The following is a 16,505-nucleotide window of genomic DNA, read 5'->3' as shown; positions in this document are numbered from 1 at the left end:
ACCAGCCCCGCCGTCACTTCCGGTGCCGCAGCGTCATCCCTGCACAGCTTCTGGGCATGCCCACAAGCTGTTTAGCAAGGTATGACGGCACCTGCACCGGAACTGTCGACGGGGCCGGTGCAGGTGCATTGATTCCTGGGAGCGATGACGTTCAGCTCCCAGGAATCATTGCAAGCCAGGAAGTGACGACTCGCCATGGCCGCTGAGGGGAGGAAGAGGAAGTAAGGTAAGTATATTTTCTTCTAAACGAGGTAAGTAAAAAAAAAAAAAATTGCGATTATCCATTTGTTTTTCAGGTGACCCGGAGCAAGAAGATGGAGGTAAGTATAATTTTAGGGTGGAACACCGCTTTAAGTAAATCATCCCCAGTGTGTACAGACAGCATTTACAACTACCAGCAAGAATCTACTTATTCTTCCTAATGGCCACCTCTGGCCCCAGCTCTTTGTCCACCTGAAAGTAATCTTATCTAGGTAGGCCTTATCTTTAAGATGCTTGGTGACATCATTGGCTACAATGCAGGGCCAATAGCTCTGCATAGTAGGTGAGGACAACAACCCACAAGCTGGACCGGAGGAGAGCACCGAGGCTTGCCATAGCAAGGAGTAATGCAAGCATTGCACCTTATTATTCACCTGCTAGAGTTACCAATCATGTATCACTTGCAGTGCAAGGGACATTTTTTGTAATTCCTGAAAGGGGGCTTTAAATCCCTTAAAATAACATTTTGGCTGGAATTCCCCTTTAAATTCTAGCTATAAATATATCGCAATAACCTAAGCTGTGTAATGAAAATGACTTTTTTTGTTCCACTTTAGTAAGCAGGAACTCACATCTGTTTTGCCAGCAGTTCCTACAGAGAAAGCTTCTGGGCTTTGTAATTGATAGAAACTCTGGGATTTTGTATAGCGTCTATAAAACTTAATTCTCTGTCTCTAGCATATACCTGAGATTAAGATGGAAATCTCTGATAAGCTTTTACATGTAATGGAGTGAATTTCACCGAGCTTGTCTTTTATATTCTCGCCTAATTTAAAATCCGCTCACATAATCATTTGCCAGTAATAATGCTTGTGTGTAAAGTGCAGGTGTAATTATTTATCCTATTTATCACCTCTACAGGGTACAGCTGCAAATAGTCGTAAGAAAGAGTCGTAATAGGCTGGGGACCCTCACACCCTAATGAGTGCTTAGCTATTATGCAGAAAGGTGGGGATTTCTGTAATGGGTCAGTAGAGAAAACACATCAGCCTTCTTAACGTGATCCATTTCTTTACCCATGCAGAATAAAGCAACATGGTCATTTAAAGCAGAACTTCATTAAAAAAATAAAAGCAAAAATACCAAAAAAGGCCATTATAAGATTAAATAAGCATATATTGCTGCAATACTTACCTTCAATCGGTGGCTTTGTGCTCCACAGTACTTCACCTTTTCAACTAGATGTCTTCAATCTTCCAAGTTGAATGACATCCATCATCATTCAGTGCTCCTTCTCTGAGCCCAGGAGCTGTCATGGACAAACCCCCACCCTGTAACTTGACAGTGAAGGAGAAGCAGCAGTGATGAGCTTATTTCTCCACCACTCTGTTTGCTCCCTCTTTTAGCAGGCTCCTCCTCCTTGATTTGCTCCGTGTGCTGCTGCTCCTTCCCCTAGCCTGCACTCTGCTGTGCAGGGTCTGCAAGAGGCTGATGTCAAGTCAAATTCAAGTGCTAAAACAAATAAATATATTGATGTAATAATGAATATGGAGCTGCATTAATGTGTGTTTTTTTTTTTTTTAGATCTGCCTGGAGTTTAGATTTAAATTCCCTCTCCTCAGCAGAATATACCTTCTCTTTGCAATGACTGTCTCGGAAGGTCTTCCAGAGCAAGGAAATAAAGACCTGTGTATGCTCTACACCAACTTTTTCCCTCCCCAATGGGACAGCATTGGGCCAATCAACAGGTACATTTATGTAATGTAAGCATTAGAGGAGAGAGGCACATTCTCCACCACATCAGAAAGTAGTGGGTACATCTCTTTGCTACAAGGGAAAAGGAGGAACATTATAAATATATTATTTCTGTCGATTAGTAGTACATAGCATCCTAAAAAGTGTGAAGATAGGTAACATATTTCAGCTATGAGTAGTATAATCGGGGGGGGGGGGTAAGGGTTATAACTACTGCCAGATTTAGAGTGATATTAAAGGCTATTTTTTTTGTTTAAAGCAGCTTAAATCTCCTCCCCTTGGGTCCCTTACTGGCACTCCTTGTCCCCCCCCCCTTCTGTCGAGTGCCCCCAGAGCAAGCAGTTTGCTATGGGGACACCCGACTGCTGTATGTGTCCATTCAGACATGACATGGCTCAACCCCACCCTGTCTCTCTCCTTAATGGCTCTCTGCCTTTGATTGACAGCAGCGGGAGCCAATGGCGCCCCTTACAGTCTCAGCCAATGAGGAGGGAGAGTTCCTTGAAATTTGAGGATCCCGTGCACATTGCTGGATTGAGATGGTGCTCAGGTAAGTATTAGGAAGGCTGCTGCACACAGAAGGTTTTTTTTATTTTAATGCATCGAGGTAGAACCACTTTAAAGGGTGTCTGCTCCCACACTGACATTGTCCTGTCTGTCCTCATAGGGGAGATTTACCTCTCTTCCTGTTATGTCTGACAGGAGTAAGGGGACTTTTCATGTGTCTATAGGTGGCAATAAAATTCTGAGGTCCTAAACCTTCATCAGCTTACTACAAAAATGTTTTTTTTTTTTTTATTAAATTGTCTCCCACTTCCTGTCCCTTCTTACACTTATAAAAGTGAATCTTATAAAAGATGGGAGTGAATCTTCTGTTTCCCTGATCTGTAAAGAAATGCACGGCCTTGGGTAATTAAAAGGGCAGCTTAATTTAATAGTTGCAATAGCATTAACTCTTGGGCAGTGCCACCATTAGAAATCATGAGGCCTCATACAGGTTCAACCCCCCCTCCAATATTTTTATTGGAACAGTTTTTGACAGTGATGTGGATTTCTGCCCATCCACCCCCCTCCCCTGGCTTCTCCTGTTTGTTAGTGCAGGGACTTTGCAGCAGTCCATGCAGTTATTGCAGTAGCTTTACACACTCTGCTTTGAGATCATGCCTGGCTGCCCAGCCTGAGCAAAAGCTTGTCGTTCCACCTCCATCATCCCATATGGCAGTTATGGAAACAGATGTCAACTTGGGGTCCAACCCTGGGGAGCAGGATTTCCCAAACCAAGCTGTGTAGCCTCCTCTGGGGCTGCCCACTGTTGGACCCAGGTACCCTTGATGACCTGATGGGGTCCAGGTCTTGTACCAGTACTGTCTGTACCCGCCTATTGGCGTTTTTTCTTTTTTGGCGCACTCTGTTAGTGACATTTCTGTAATGAGTCTGCACAACTGGTGAGGGTCAACCCAACTGCTGCTGGACCCAGTACCCCTGCTGACCTGATGAGGCCCAGGCCTCATACGGGAGTATTTTCTGTACCCATCTATTGGTATTTTTTTGGGCGGAATCCAATAGTGACATTTCTGTAATGGTCTTCACAAATGGTGAGGGCCAACCCTCCCTTCTAGATTCTTTTATATATTAAAAAATAACAGGGGGACTTGAAACAGCTAAAATTATAATGTGGACAGGAACAGAGTTAGAAATTATACTAGGAAGATATTGTTGTTGGAGTAGCCAAGACATGGAAGAAGCCAGGAGCGGAACCCTAATTCATATATAAATAAAATGTCACTTTTGAGTGGACTGACCCAATAAAAATATGTTCCAGCATCAATATGACTATTGTAATTTGTTCGAAGATCTGCAGAATGTCTAGCCATTCCATTTAAACTGAAAGACATTTTAAATTTGGTGTTTGCTTTTAAACGATGTACAAAGAACCAATTGAGTACCCAAAGTTTCCCTGGGACAGTACAAGGTAGAACATACACTTCCTCCTAAGAGAAGGTAGGTAAGCAGCAAGCCAGCAACAAGCTTATCGATTTACAGTATATTAAAATCGTCTTACATTAAATAAGCTAAAGGTATACACAGTATGGTTGAAGGCTTTGCTGGCATGTTGCTTTTAAACTGCCCCTAGAGTTTTGGAATAAAAAGTATTGGTCTTAGTGACAATCCATTTTTTTCTTTACATTTTCTCAAACTTTCTATATTTTTTTTGACAGTTTATTATGTAGTATGACTATACTTACTCTTGTGGTCTTTATCTTATTGCCAGTTGCACACATCCATCCTGAGTTATCTGGGAGGGTCTTACATTCTTCTCCTTCTAAACATGGCTCCATTTCACACCACCACTTCCCAATAACTATCGAAGCTGAAAAAAAAAACAAAAACAACGCTTAGCAAGTTGAATTCCTCCAAGCCTTATCCGTATTGTCATCCAACAATACTTCATTTCCACAGCTATCAAAAAGTCTTTATTTTTTTATTAAAGCCTAATTAAATTTTCCATATACATCAAAACAATACATGTGCAAAGTCTTACAGTTTGTTTTCTTTGAAAAGCAACCACAGCCTAAATAGAAAAGCCAGTGTCCTACCAGCATGCTATAGAGAAGGACCCTTGTTCTGTGTGTGAAAGCAGTTGTCTCTGCTGAAGGTGGGCACACCTCCTGATAGGTCAGACCTATAGACTCAGCAAACTTCATAGCCCCTGCTGGTTGGAGAACTCTAGCCTTGACTAGTCAGGGAATTCATTGAACCTCTGTAGAGGGACCACTGGGTCCACACAGGGAGCTAGGATCCTTCTCTACAGCATGCTGGCAAGAGCAGTTTTTTATTCAGAAGAAACCAAACTGTAATATTTTAAACCTTTTTGTTTTGGTGCAGCTGAAATGTATCTTTAGGAGGTAGGGGGAGGCAAGTCACTAAAGAGCCATGATATATGGCACTGCTTGCTCAACCTGCTTACCCACTAGCATTCAGGAGAACCACAATAAAATGGCCTTATTTAGCAAAAACAATAGTTTAAAAACAGAATCCTGTAGGGTTTGAACATACTTTTTGAAAGTTCAATGGTTGAAGAGGGGGTTTTATTTATTTACAGTAGACATGTGCAAATTCTTTCATTCCGAATAAATATTCGGAGACATTTTTTGTTATTCAGAGATTCAGATATATCCGAATACCCGAAATGCAATATAAACAACGTTTACTGAATGCTCTGAATAGCGAAACTAAATTTGTCTGAATTTCAGAAATTCTAATTGAAATTTTAATCAAATTTTACATGGAATTCCTGTCGAATTCAAACTGTAAACATATTTCTGAAATCAAAGACTGTGTGTGTTATTAGAGAACCATTTCGAATTGCTGTTTTTGTTAAGCCAAAGATGATTCAAAGAGTTATTGTAATCATTTGATGAAGATTTTTCTCTTGTTTGTTCACTTTACCACATTCGAATGGAAAAAAAAATCTAAAGTTATCGATTCGACTGATTCAAAATTTATCGATTCAAATATTTTGAATCGAAAAAATCTGTAAATTCCAAGAAAATTTGAAAAAGACATAAAAGAATTCCGAATACAAATCCCGAATACAAATTGAACAAATCAGTCGAATTTAACGAAACTAAATAACTAGATTAACAAATCTAAACGAAACAAATGTTTTCGTCATGCACATGTCTAATTTAAAGTCAGTCGTTTCTTTTTGTAGGTAAAGCTGCTCAGCAGCACAAAAAACCGTACAGCAAATCACGTGGCTGTGATTTAAAACATGCCGACAATGTCAAGAAGTTCAGTTATCATTCAACCAAACATCAGAGAAGATTTGTAATCTAAGTGGCTTTGATGATGGAATGATTATTAATAAAAGATGTGATGGCTGCAAGTTACACAATTGACCTCCTGGGATGTTATGCATTCTACTTTCTAGAGTTTACAGTGAATGAAAAATTCAGCGACCAACAGTTTTGGGGCAATAACACCTTAGAGCCAAGTCCAAATTAAACTTTTTTATTTGGTTTTGGTTGGAGCTGGAAATGGTTAGTCTAGGTCAGATAGAAAAGAAGGAAGGTACTATAAGTCACACATCTCTGCATAACCCTGTGGATAGGTGTATGACAGATTTAGCCTGGGCTCCAACCTGGCCATGCCCCCAATGCGTTTCCCTCCACTCATGGAGCTTAGTTATGGTTCCCCATGACTAATCTCTGGGGCAGAGGAAAATGAGTTGGGGCATGGCCTGGTTGGAGCCCAGACTAAGGCTGTCATACACCTTCCTTCTTTTCTATTTGATATTTGGAGCCGGGACGAGCTCCATCCTTGCCTGCACTCTAGGCGGTTCGCTATGGAAGAAAAACTGGGAGAGCCTTGAGCAGCACCTGTTATTTTGGTTTTGGGTCACAGTAGAGTCTAGGTCAGGTTTTCACTGTCATCTGTGTCCCTGTAAAAGGAAGTGATGGGAAATCTACCAAACAGGGATGCAGATGGAACACAAAACCACTCTTCGAGGAGTCTTTTTATTTTCAAGATTCACACAATTTTTACATTTCCCTATTGAATCCAAATAGAAAAATGCATGGATTTTGTGTGAACCTTGGGTGAAAAAATACATTTATAAATAAACCCTTTAGTAGAGTGAAAAAAGAACTTTTGACAATGTTTTTTTATTACTGTGCATTCCTGTCCCAATAACGCCTGGGCCCCTTATTCTTGTATGGGATTCACAAGGACAGGGAGTCAGGACAAATCTCCTCAATGGATTAATAGACAGAAATAAAACTGTAACAGAAAGTTTTATTCTTTTCCACTCCATTAAAAAAAAAAAAATTCTAGAAACAAATCAGAGCTGCTGAAGCTAACAAGACACCTAAAAGAATTTGAATGAGCTACAGCTACAGAATATTCCACAAGACTCCACTCTAGTCAACTAATCTTTGAGACCATTTTGTAATATATTTCTGCATGAAACCTATCTAAGTAAGCTGGGTACATGTGACTACCTCAAGTGCAGCACTAAGTGGTCAGATCATTGGTAAAGATTTTTCTTTCCTTTTGAACAGGAATTTCCAAAACACATTAAAGCCCAATTCTAGCAAATCTGAAAATTCTCCTTTGCAGTGGGGCTGCTTCCTTACTGCAAGAACACACTGCTTGTTTAGTCTAGGGGAGCATAAAAGCACTTTTACTTACCTGAAATTCCACTCCCCCAGTGCTGGACTGTCCTTCAAAGCCATCACATGCAGGGCTATAGACCCAAACAAAGAGCCAGTTTACTGTCCTTCAGACTTTAAGGGGACTGGACTGGGGCCAGTGGGAGTAAAAAATGTCCTGGGATCCAGTGAGAGTAAAGAATGCTCCATCCTTTGTGTCAGTGGAAGTTATAGTGCCCCATCATTGGTGTCAATGGGAGGAAATCTGCACCCGTGTTGGTGTCAGTAGGAGGAATTGTGCCCCATCGCTGGTTTCAATGGAAGGAATTGTGTCCCATCCTTGATATTAATGGAAAGTATTGTGCCCTTTTGATAGTGTCAGTGGGAAAAATTCTGCCCCATTGTTGGTGTCAGTAGGAGGAATTGTACCCCATCACTGGTGTCAATAGAAGGAATTGTGCCCCATCATTGATATCAAAGGAAAATATTGTGCCCTTTTAATGGTGTCAGTGGGAGGAATAGTGCCCCATTGTTGGTGTCAGCAACAGGAATTATGCCCTATTGTTAGTTTCAGTGGATGGAATCCCAAGGGCCGGATAAAGGCAAGCAGAGGACCTATCTGGCCCCAGTGCCACTGTTTTGAGACCGTTGGTCTTAATGACATCAGGACCTTAGAATGCTGGAACATGGGGGAGAACACACTGTAGGGACCAGTTTAGCACCATGGAAGAGCAAAGAATTGGATAAGTATATCTCTTTCCCATGCCTACTAGACTAAACAAGCAATTGACCCTTGCAGTGTGGGCACAGCTAGTAGCAATACTTTTAATTCATTTTACAGAATATCCACTGTGGCATGCAGATATCTGGGTCAGAAGTTGTTATAGAAAGCACGTATCAAGTCTTGTTCAGCCTAGTGGTGGTGTAATGGCACAGGGAATTTCATCTGCCTCTTTATACCAAGAAGCATTTGAATGGCGTAGGGCAGTGATGGGGAACCTTGGCACCCCAGATGTTTTGAAACTACATTTCCCATGATGCTCAACTACAATGCAGAATTCATGAGCATTATGGGAAATGTAGTTCCAAACATCTGAGGTTCCAAGGTTCGAAATTGCTGGCATAGGGGTTTATTTACTAAGGCTAGAGAGGGCAAAATTAGTCACAATTCTGCAGAGAAACCAATTAGCTTCTAACCTCAGCTTGTTTTATTAAGCCTTAGAAATAAACCTGGAAGCTGATTTTTTTCTCTGCAGAATTGTGGATAATTTTGCCCTCTCTAGCTTTAGTAAATAAAATCTATAGTGTATTATTGGCTGACCATGGGCCACCTTAAAAAAGTGCCTTCTTGGGAGAGTTGTAATTCTTTGTGCTCATGCTGACATATTTATATTAAAAAAATAAAAAAATGATAAACACATAAAAAAGTAAAATCTATACAGCCTTAAAACCCATTTTATACTTAAACCCTCCTATCACAGGCACACACCTCTCCCTCACGCTATACAAGTAAGATATAAAAAAAAAAAAAAAATCTCTGTGAATTGTTTCTCCAAATTAAATTTTCTTCAGAGGTATTATTTTATTTTGGAAATTTTTTCACCAATACTAAAAATGTTTTTGTGCAGACGCATCGCTCCATAGTCAGCCACAATGCAGGGAGGCCTATGCATTGTTAAACAGCTCTGTTGTGTTTCGATTGTTCAGTATGTTGCTACCCAGAGCGTATATGCAGGTCAGGAAAGCAGAATGAATTGCTACACAGAGACCTCTAGTCTAAATTTGGTGGCAAAAGCACAAAGAAGACAAATTTGCCAAAGGCATATTCACCAGGTGTCAGGCTGAAGCTTCCAGCTTCACAGTCCGATGCCTCCACAGCTGCAATGTTCATCTTAACTTTACATGCAAATCTGAGTTAACTAGGAGCCCTCTTTAGAATTCATTATAAAAGAAGAGACAGTCCCAACAAGCTGTCAGATAGTCATTCTTTAACTGGGGATATTTGAGGAATCGTGCTCCTTGAATCCCTCATCTTTTAAAGTGAGCCTATCATAAGCCAGGGCAATCCAGACTGTGGATGATGAACGGATGTAGAGGTTACCTTTAGTAGGAATGAAAATTTGTGTTAAAATGATCAGTAGATCTAGAGATAGAGGCAACATGAATGTATATTCAAACCTTGACTTATTAAGCAAAAGTCAGCCTTAGGTTTGCCTCCTAAATTTGCTTATTGGTCCTACAGCTTCAATGACAAGAAGTAGGCTTGGGGGGGGGGGGGGGGTGTCAAGCAAGACTTTTGCAGAACAGCATTTGGTGAACTGTACAGAAGGTGTATTGGAGGTGGATAATTCTGGAAGCACTGTGCTAAATTATAGCCCCTCTGGGCTTGCTCCCACCAGTGGCCGTGTTCTACCCTTTTCTGTTTTTTAACTTAAAGGAAAAGTCAAAAAGTAACTTTTTTTTGCAGCAGATTGTAATGCAGTGTACTGCATCACAACAGGTTGCTCTGAAAAAAAGAGTACAGCATTCCCAACCGTTTTCAGCACACAGCACTGCAGTGCACTGGTGTGCACTGAGCTAATAGGACATAAAGTAAAATGCCATTGTCTAAGTGGTGAGACTGCACTACGCAAGACTCCCCAGCGCAGCCCAACACATATGGTGTGAATGGGCTCTTAATTTACCTAATCACAGTTTTATGTAGGTTGCTTTTTTCCAGAATGTACCTTACATTGCAGACACGGACAGGTTCCATTGTGTTTTTTTTTTCTTTCCTTTTTTATCATTATTTTTTGTGTGTTGTTACTTTACATTATTACTTTATTGATTTATTTATTATTACTGTGAAAAAAATGAGACTAATACTTTTTTGATACAAGAGCAGGTCCACAATATTTAAAAGGAGCTTCTGTAGCCTTCAGGATTCATTTGAAGTCTATGGCACCCTTAAAGCGAAGTTCCAGGCAAAAAAATCTTTTGAGATAAAAATACCCCTAGGACAGTCAGGGCTAGTGCATTTAAGCAACGATAGCCTCTGAACTGTCCCCTGTTTAGCTTACCTGCAGGATGAAATACTTACCTTGTAAATTTCTTATCCAGCGCTGCCATCTGCGGTGTAGGCAGCTGAAGCCGGAGTGTCCCTCTTCCTGGATGTCGGAGTCCCAGAATGCCCTGCTCGTCACTTCCGGGGCAGATGCGTCATCCCGCAGCTGGTTCTGCGCATGCCTAGAAGCTGTTCTAATGCATTCAGCAGGGAATGGCGCTCCTGCCCCGGAAGTGACGAGGGACACCGGTGCAGGCGCATTGACTCCTGGGATTGATGACTCTCATCTTCCAGGAGTCAATGCATAGGAGGAAGTGATGTCGGGGGCCGGGGCCGCAGAGGGAGGAAGTGGAAGGAAGGTAAGTTAATTTTCAGAAAAAAACAGGTAAGTGAAACAAAAAAAAAAAAATAATAATAACTATCCAATTCTTTTTCAGGTTGTTTTAATGTACCAGAAACAGCAAAGTAGAAAAATAGGGTGGAACTCCGCTTTAAGAACCAACAAAAACAACCTTAAGGGTCCATAAGCACAGATGCATTGTGGTAAGGAGTGTTAGAAGGAGCAGTAAAATGTACCTCATACTGTCCATTACTTCAACACAAGTTAATGATCAATACCATGTGTGACATTAATTTAGGGTGGCACCTTAATACACTTGTACAGTAGTTGCATTTCCACCTGAAGTACAGAGCATGACAACGCACACAGCATTTTGTGCACTAAGCAGTAGGGCAGTAGGACCATGCTGTACCAAAATAAAATTTATGTCCTGTTTTTCCCACAAACAGAGCTTTCCTTTGGTGGTGTTCGATCACCTTTGAAATGTTAGTTTTTGCACTATAAACAAGAAAATACAAACAGTTGAAAAAAAAAAAAAACAATATTTTTTACTTGCTGCTTTAAACTATATCTAAAAAAAAAGTAAAAAAAAAAAAAGTCTTCATAAATTTAAGCCAGTATGTATTCTGCTATATATTTATAGTAAAAAAATCCCAAAAGAGTAAACCTATTGGTTTGCGCAAAAGTTATAGTGTCTACAAGTGTCTACAAACTATTGGAAAATTTTATTTCTTTCTTCCTTTATTTTTAACTAGTAATGGCAGCGATCAGCAACTTATAGCGGGACTGCCATATTGCAGCGGACAATTTGGACACTAACTTACACTTTTTGCAGACCAGTGACATAAAGTGATCAGTGCTAACAAATATGCACTGTCACTGTACTAATGCCACTTGCTGGGAAAGGGTTAACATCAGGGGCGATCAAAGGGTAAAATGTGTGCCTAGCCAGTGTTTTTCTAAACTGTGGGAGGTGCTTTTACTTGGGGAAGGCATTGGTCCATGTCCCTGCTTTGCAGGAGCAGAGGATCCATAGCTTCCTTACTGACAAAGTGGCAATCTGCCTTGTTTACATAGGCAGACCGTTGTTTTGCCTCTCTCTTTGATCATCTGTGGGTGTCGGCAACATCGAGTCCTCCTGCTTTAACCCTGAACGGGTTAAAGCAAGAATGTATTGCTTTTTGATCAGTTTTATTTTTTTTTAAACACACACACACACAATTATATGCTGTGTGTGTGTGTGTACTGTAGATAGATAAATAGAAAGAAAGATAGACAATAAATACATATATATATATATATATATATATATATATATATATATATATATACATTGAATAATGAAGGCCTCTTGATCCCTTTATGGAAAGAGAGCTTTGACTGATTGGGGCATGGCCAGGAGCTTGGATTAAGCAGGAGGTAAATGTTCAAAAGATGACTGGATGGAGTCACAGTTATGGGGTTGGGCCTGAGCTCAGTAAAAGTACCTTCCCCAGGGAATTCTGGGTCTTCTTGAAAGATCATGGCTGGAAGAGTTTGGAAGAAACATGGAAGAACTTTTGATACCTTCTGGCAGCATGGACACTAACTGTCTCCTATCCAGGGTCCGCGAGCTTGTGAACCAAGGTCAGGCTGACTGGCTTGTTTCCAGGGCCGAACTACTGGGAAATTTCCCTGTAGGCTGACAACCCTGGGGCTGCTTTGAGGGCAGCGGCACTCAGGGGAGGTGCTACAGAAAGGTAGGCGCCAGCCTAAAGCACCTGCCACTGTGAGGGGGCCCGCCTGTTCCACCACTGAGAGGGGGCCCGTGCCGGCATGCCACCACTGTGTGACTGGAGGGGGGGAGTGGGGGTGGCCACCGTTGTCCGCCGTTGTCTGCTCGTTGCAAAGGGGAGGCTGAGTAGTGCCACTGCAGAGAGAGAAGCTGGATGCTTTATGGAGGCCAAAACTAAATCAGAAAGTCAGCTGACCAGCTGACGACCAATACAGTGAAGGGGAGGGAGCTCTGCGCTCTGCTAGGAGACCATTTCAGAAGAAGCATCCCGAGGCAAGTGTGAAGAGGCACTGAGGCTGAGGGGGAATCGACTGACAAAGTGAGTAAGGATGGCACCCCCTCTCACCACTGCCACTGATCTCCCCTCAACACCACTGCTGCCACTGATCCCACCATTTCACCACCACCGCTGCCCCTCACCATCACTGCTTTCACTGATCCCACCCCCTCACCACCAGCGCTGTCACTGATCCCACCCCCTCACCTCCATCGCTGCCACTGATCACACCCCCCTCACCACCACTGCTGCCACTGATCCCACCCCCTCACCACCACCGCTGTCACTGATCCCACCCCCCCACCATTGCCAATGATCACACCCCCCACCAACACCACCGCTGTCACTAATCCCACCCCCTCACTACCACTGCTCCCAGCCCGCTCAATACCACCGCTTCCACTGATCCCACCCCCCTCAATACCACTGCTCCCACCCCCCCTCACCACCACTGCTGCCACTGATCCCACCCCTCACCACCACCACCGCTGTCATTAATCCTACCCCTTCACCACCACCGCTGCCACTGATCCCACCCCCTCACCACCAGGTTTTGCCTAGTGTGTCAAAAATCCTTCCACCAGCCCTGGCGGCACCCATACAGTATATGGTTGCAGCCGGGCTGGGGCCGACATGTCAACTGCGCATGCTCATGGGCTCAGGAAAGCAAGTACACGCTTGCCCATTTTCGGGTGCAGTGACGTAATGGCATTATTATTGGGATGTGGTACTGCTTTGCAATATCTGGGGTATAGAACCATGTGTTGTAATTGAATTATATATATTTGTCTATTATATATTTCAAATTAAACAACTAATATTCTGTATTGTGCATGATGCTGCGGTGCTCAGTTTGCTTCTTTTAATAAGAAAGGCTGCATGCTTTTTAGGAGCCCCTGTATAACTAAAAAAGCTAAAAGCTATTCAGGTTGCAGACTTGCAGCACAACAGCAGTTAAAGTGGATGCCGCCATTTCAGGATACAATCGGTGATGGGGGAGATGAGCAGGAGTTGCACAAGAAGTGGTCATCTAGTAGCAAGAGATCAGCAACTTGGGACCTGGAGGATTCGGCAGAGAAGAGAGAAGCGCAATGGACAGAACAGCAAGGAACGACTTTGATCTGTCATGACTGGAGTTGAAGGTGAGAACAGGTATGCTGGTGCACTTGCCTACAGCTTGTAACCTAATATGAAATAATATTATTCAATAATTATGAAGAATACAGTACATTTTTAATGTTATTTTCTTCCTGAGTGCAATAAATAAATATATTATATACAAAGAACGACATCCATTCTCTTTAAACTGGATTTTTATCCTTTCGCTAAGATGAGACATGTCCTCTACTGCACACCATACCGGTGCCCTGTTCTTTGATGGCTTGTGATGTCAAAAAGGGACAACATTAAGGCTACTTTAATAGCCCCTTTCACACTCCTTGTGTTTATCAAGATAATAAGCCGTGCATACATTTAAATAATAATTAGCATGGCTCCATGTGCTGCCAAAAGACAGCTTGTCTTCACAATTCCTCCTCTTTGTAGTGGAGCTTCTGCAGATTTTATTTTAGGCAAATAAAAACAAGAAAGCCTAACCCACTTGGCAGCGCTACAGAATCTTTCACAATGAAAATCCTCAGAGGCTGCACATAACATCTTAAATGATCTGGACACGGTGCTCCTTTGAATTAAAAGCAGATCTGAGGATTTTGCAGCTATTACTAGGGGCTATTTTTCATTGCATGCAGCATATGAACAGCATAAGAATGCCAGGAGTGGAGATGGAAATATACAATCCGACACTAACAATCACACAGGCTTCATCAAACTGCCATCATTAAAAAAAAAAAAAAAAAAGTTTGGGTGATTTAAAACATTTCCTTGTCGTTTTAATTACTGCGGTGTGGAATTAGCCAAAGAATGTTGAAAATGCAAAAAAATAAATACAAATAAATAAAAAACGATTTAAAGCAATGAGTTTAGACTGAAGTTACTTGAAAGAGGAGTCTAGTCTCTTAATGTGATTGCTATTATAAACTCTGGTCTTGTCAGAAAAGTTTTCCACAGTATTAAATAGTAAAGATTTCTAGATGTCTAATTATACAGTAACATTAAACATTTTTAATTTGCTATTTGTTTGAAGTTGGGAGAACTACTAATATGCTAGTTAGCTGATCTCCTAAAACTGATATTCCAAATTTTTATTACAGTTGAGAAAAAAAACAGGTGCGGGACATCTTCACCCAAGAAGAAAAATCTCACATGGAAACCCTTGTGAGTATGGGTGGACTTTTAAGGGCACAACATGAGACATACACATAGGTATATATAAGAATCAATTTATTAGACAAAATATTTTCAAAAACATGTGAATAAAATAAAATAAAATTTAGAAATAAAATAAAATTTTGAAATAAAGCCAAAAAACAGTGGTACAGATATGGTCCCCTACAAAAGTGCGCATGTACCCTTAACTAACATAGAAGAGTGACAGTAATTACACAATGTATAGATACATAGATCCAAAAACTCTAGTCCAAAAGCAATCAACGCATTTCACTAAGTAGTAGCTTCTTCAGGACCATTGGGTTTTAAGGGTACAAACAAGATTATCTTAAAACAAACAAATATTTGTTAGGAGTATGTACAAATCATTTCATATAATTATATTTATAATGTCATATAGAAAGGTATACATGGCTTACATTTAGCAGTACTAAATCAAACAAAGAAGGGGGGTTTTTGGGACTTTAAATGAGGCGCTTGATATGGAACCAAGCACCTCCATCCCTATTCTAGATATAAAAGAGGAAGGAGTTTGAGACTTTAAATGAGGCGTGTGACACAGCCAATAGGAATAAGGCATGTTTATAGCAATGAATGATCCAATGCATGTAACAAAAAAAAAAAGAATGGTAAAATTAAATGAAAAACATTGTAGAAGAGAGCTGAGATGCATTTAACAAAATCGCACAAACGGTAAGTATAGTATGACTGTAGATACATAATACATTAACTGAATTGCATGAAAGTAGACCCATTTAACAGAATCGCATAATTGCACAAACACTTTGTATAATATGACTGTAGATACATAATATGTGTTGCTGAATTCTATCAGAGTAGGTCCGACGCGTTTCTGTGGACTGTATTTCCACTTCATCAGGGGCAGGTATATACTGCGCATCTGTAAAAAATGTATGCATATATATCAAAGGATGTGGATAATGGTATAATGTTGGGAAGGAGGAAAAAACCTAAGCCTAGTAAACTTACAATGCAGCTCAGATCTACTACTGCATGCTGATATGGATTGCTGGACATGGCTGGAGGTACAGGTCTCCCAGGAGCTGAGGGGGTGTATCATGTGCGGACAAAGTATGAATGGGCCAAAGCTGGAAAAAGAAAAGTGAAAATGATCAAAATATAAAAGAATTGTATGAAAAGAGATAAATGGTGAAGGATGTAGAGCCACCAAGTGATCTATAGAAGGGGTACATAAAAAGGGGGTGTTTATTACATATAACAGTGTAGAATGCTATAGATACGTGGCTTGATGTCTAAATAAAGGCACAGTCCTTCCTCTTTTGTTTTTACATTTAGCCGTACTTTCCTTGTCCCTGATATAACAGTCTAGGGGTCGGACACAGGGGTACTAATCGACCAGCCGAAAGGTAGGCACATGGAGGCGAGAGGATATTCTAAGTATAGAGTGTATTCAATCAATGCCTTTACTTCCAGGAATCCAACTGCCCTTAGCTCAGGCATACAGGCAGGAGGCTGTGTTTAGCTGATAGAGCCCTTCCTCTCGATGATAGAAAGAAAAAAAAAAATGCCCATGAAGTCTCCTGGGATATATGACATCAGTTTGGTCTAGGCCAGAATCCAGGAAGCAAGTGAAGAAATGTAAAAGTAAAAAGTAAAAAGTAAAAAAATTGTTTAAAACTAATAAATGTTTTTAT

At 41.0% G+C, this 16,505-nt stretch overlaps 1 protein-coding gene across 3 annotated transcripts in view; it reads right to left on the bottom strand.

Moving 5' to 3' along the window:
- The window catches only part of TAFA1 (TAFA chemokine like family member 1), a 678,093-nt gene that overhangs the window by 29,744 nt on the left and 631,844 nt on the right, over nucleotides 1-16,505 (bottom strand). For all 3 annotated transcript variants that reach the window (XR_014225583.1, XM_082265573.1, XM_082265572.1), the window contains exon 5: nucleotides 4,203-4,327. Coding sequence is in view for 2 of the 3 variants with exons in the window: in XM_082265573.1 (XP_082121699.1) it covers nucleotides 4,203-4,327 (125 nt within the window). In the remaining variant the exon portion in view is untranslated. The remainder of the gene's footprint in view (nucleotides 1-4,202; nucleotides 4,328-16,505) is intronic.

Source organism: Pelophylax lessonae (genome assembly GCF_965119305.1).
Source record: "Pelophylax lessonae genome assembly, chromosome: 8".
NCBI lineage: Eukaryota > Metazoa > Chordata > Amphibia > Anura > Ranidae > Pelophylax > Pelophylax lessonae.
This window is presented reverse-complemented; position numbering and strand designations above follow the sequence as displayed.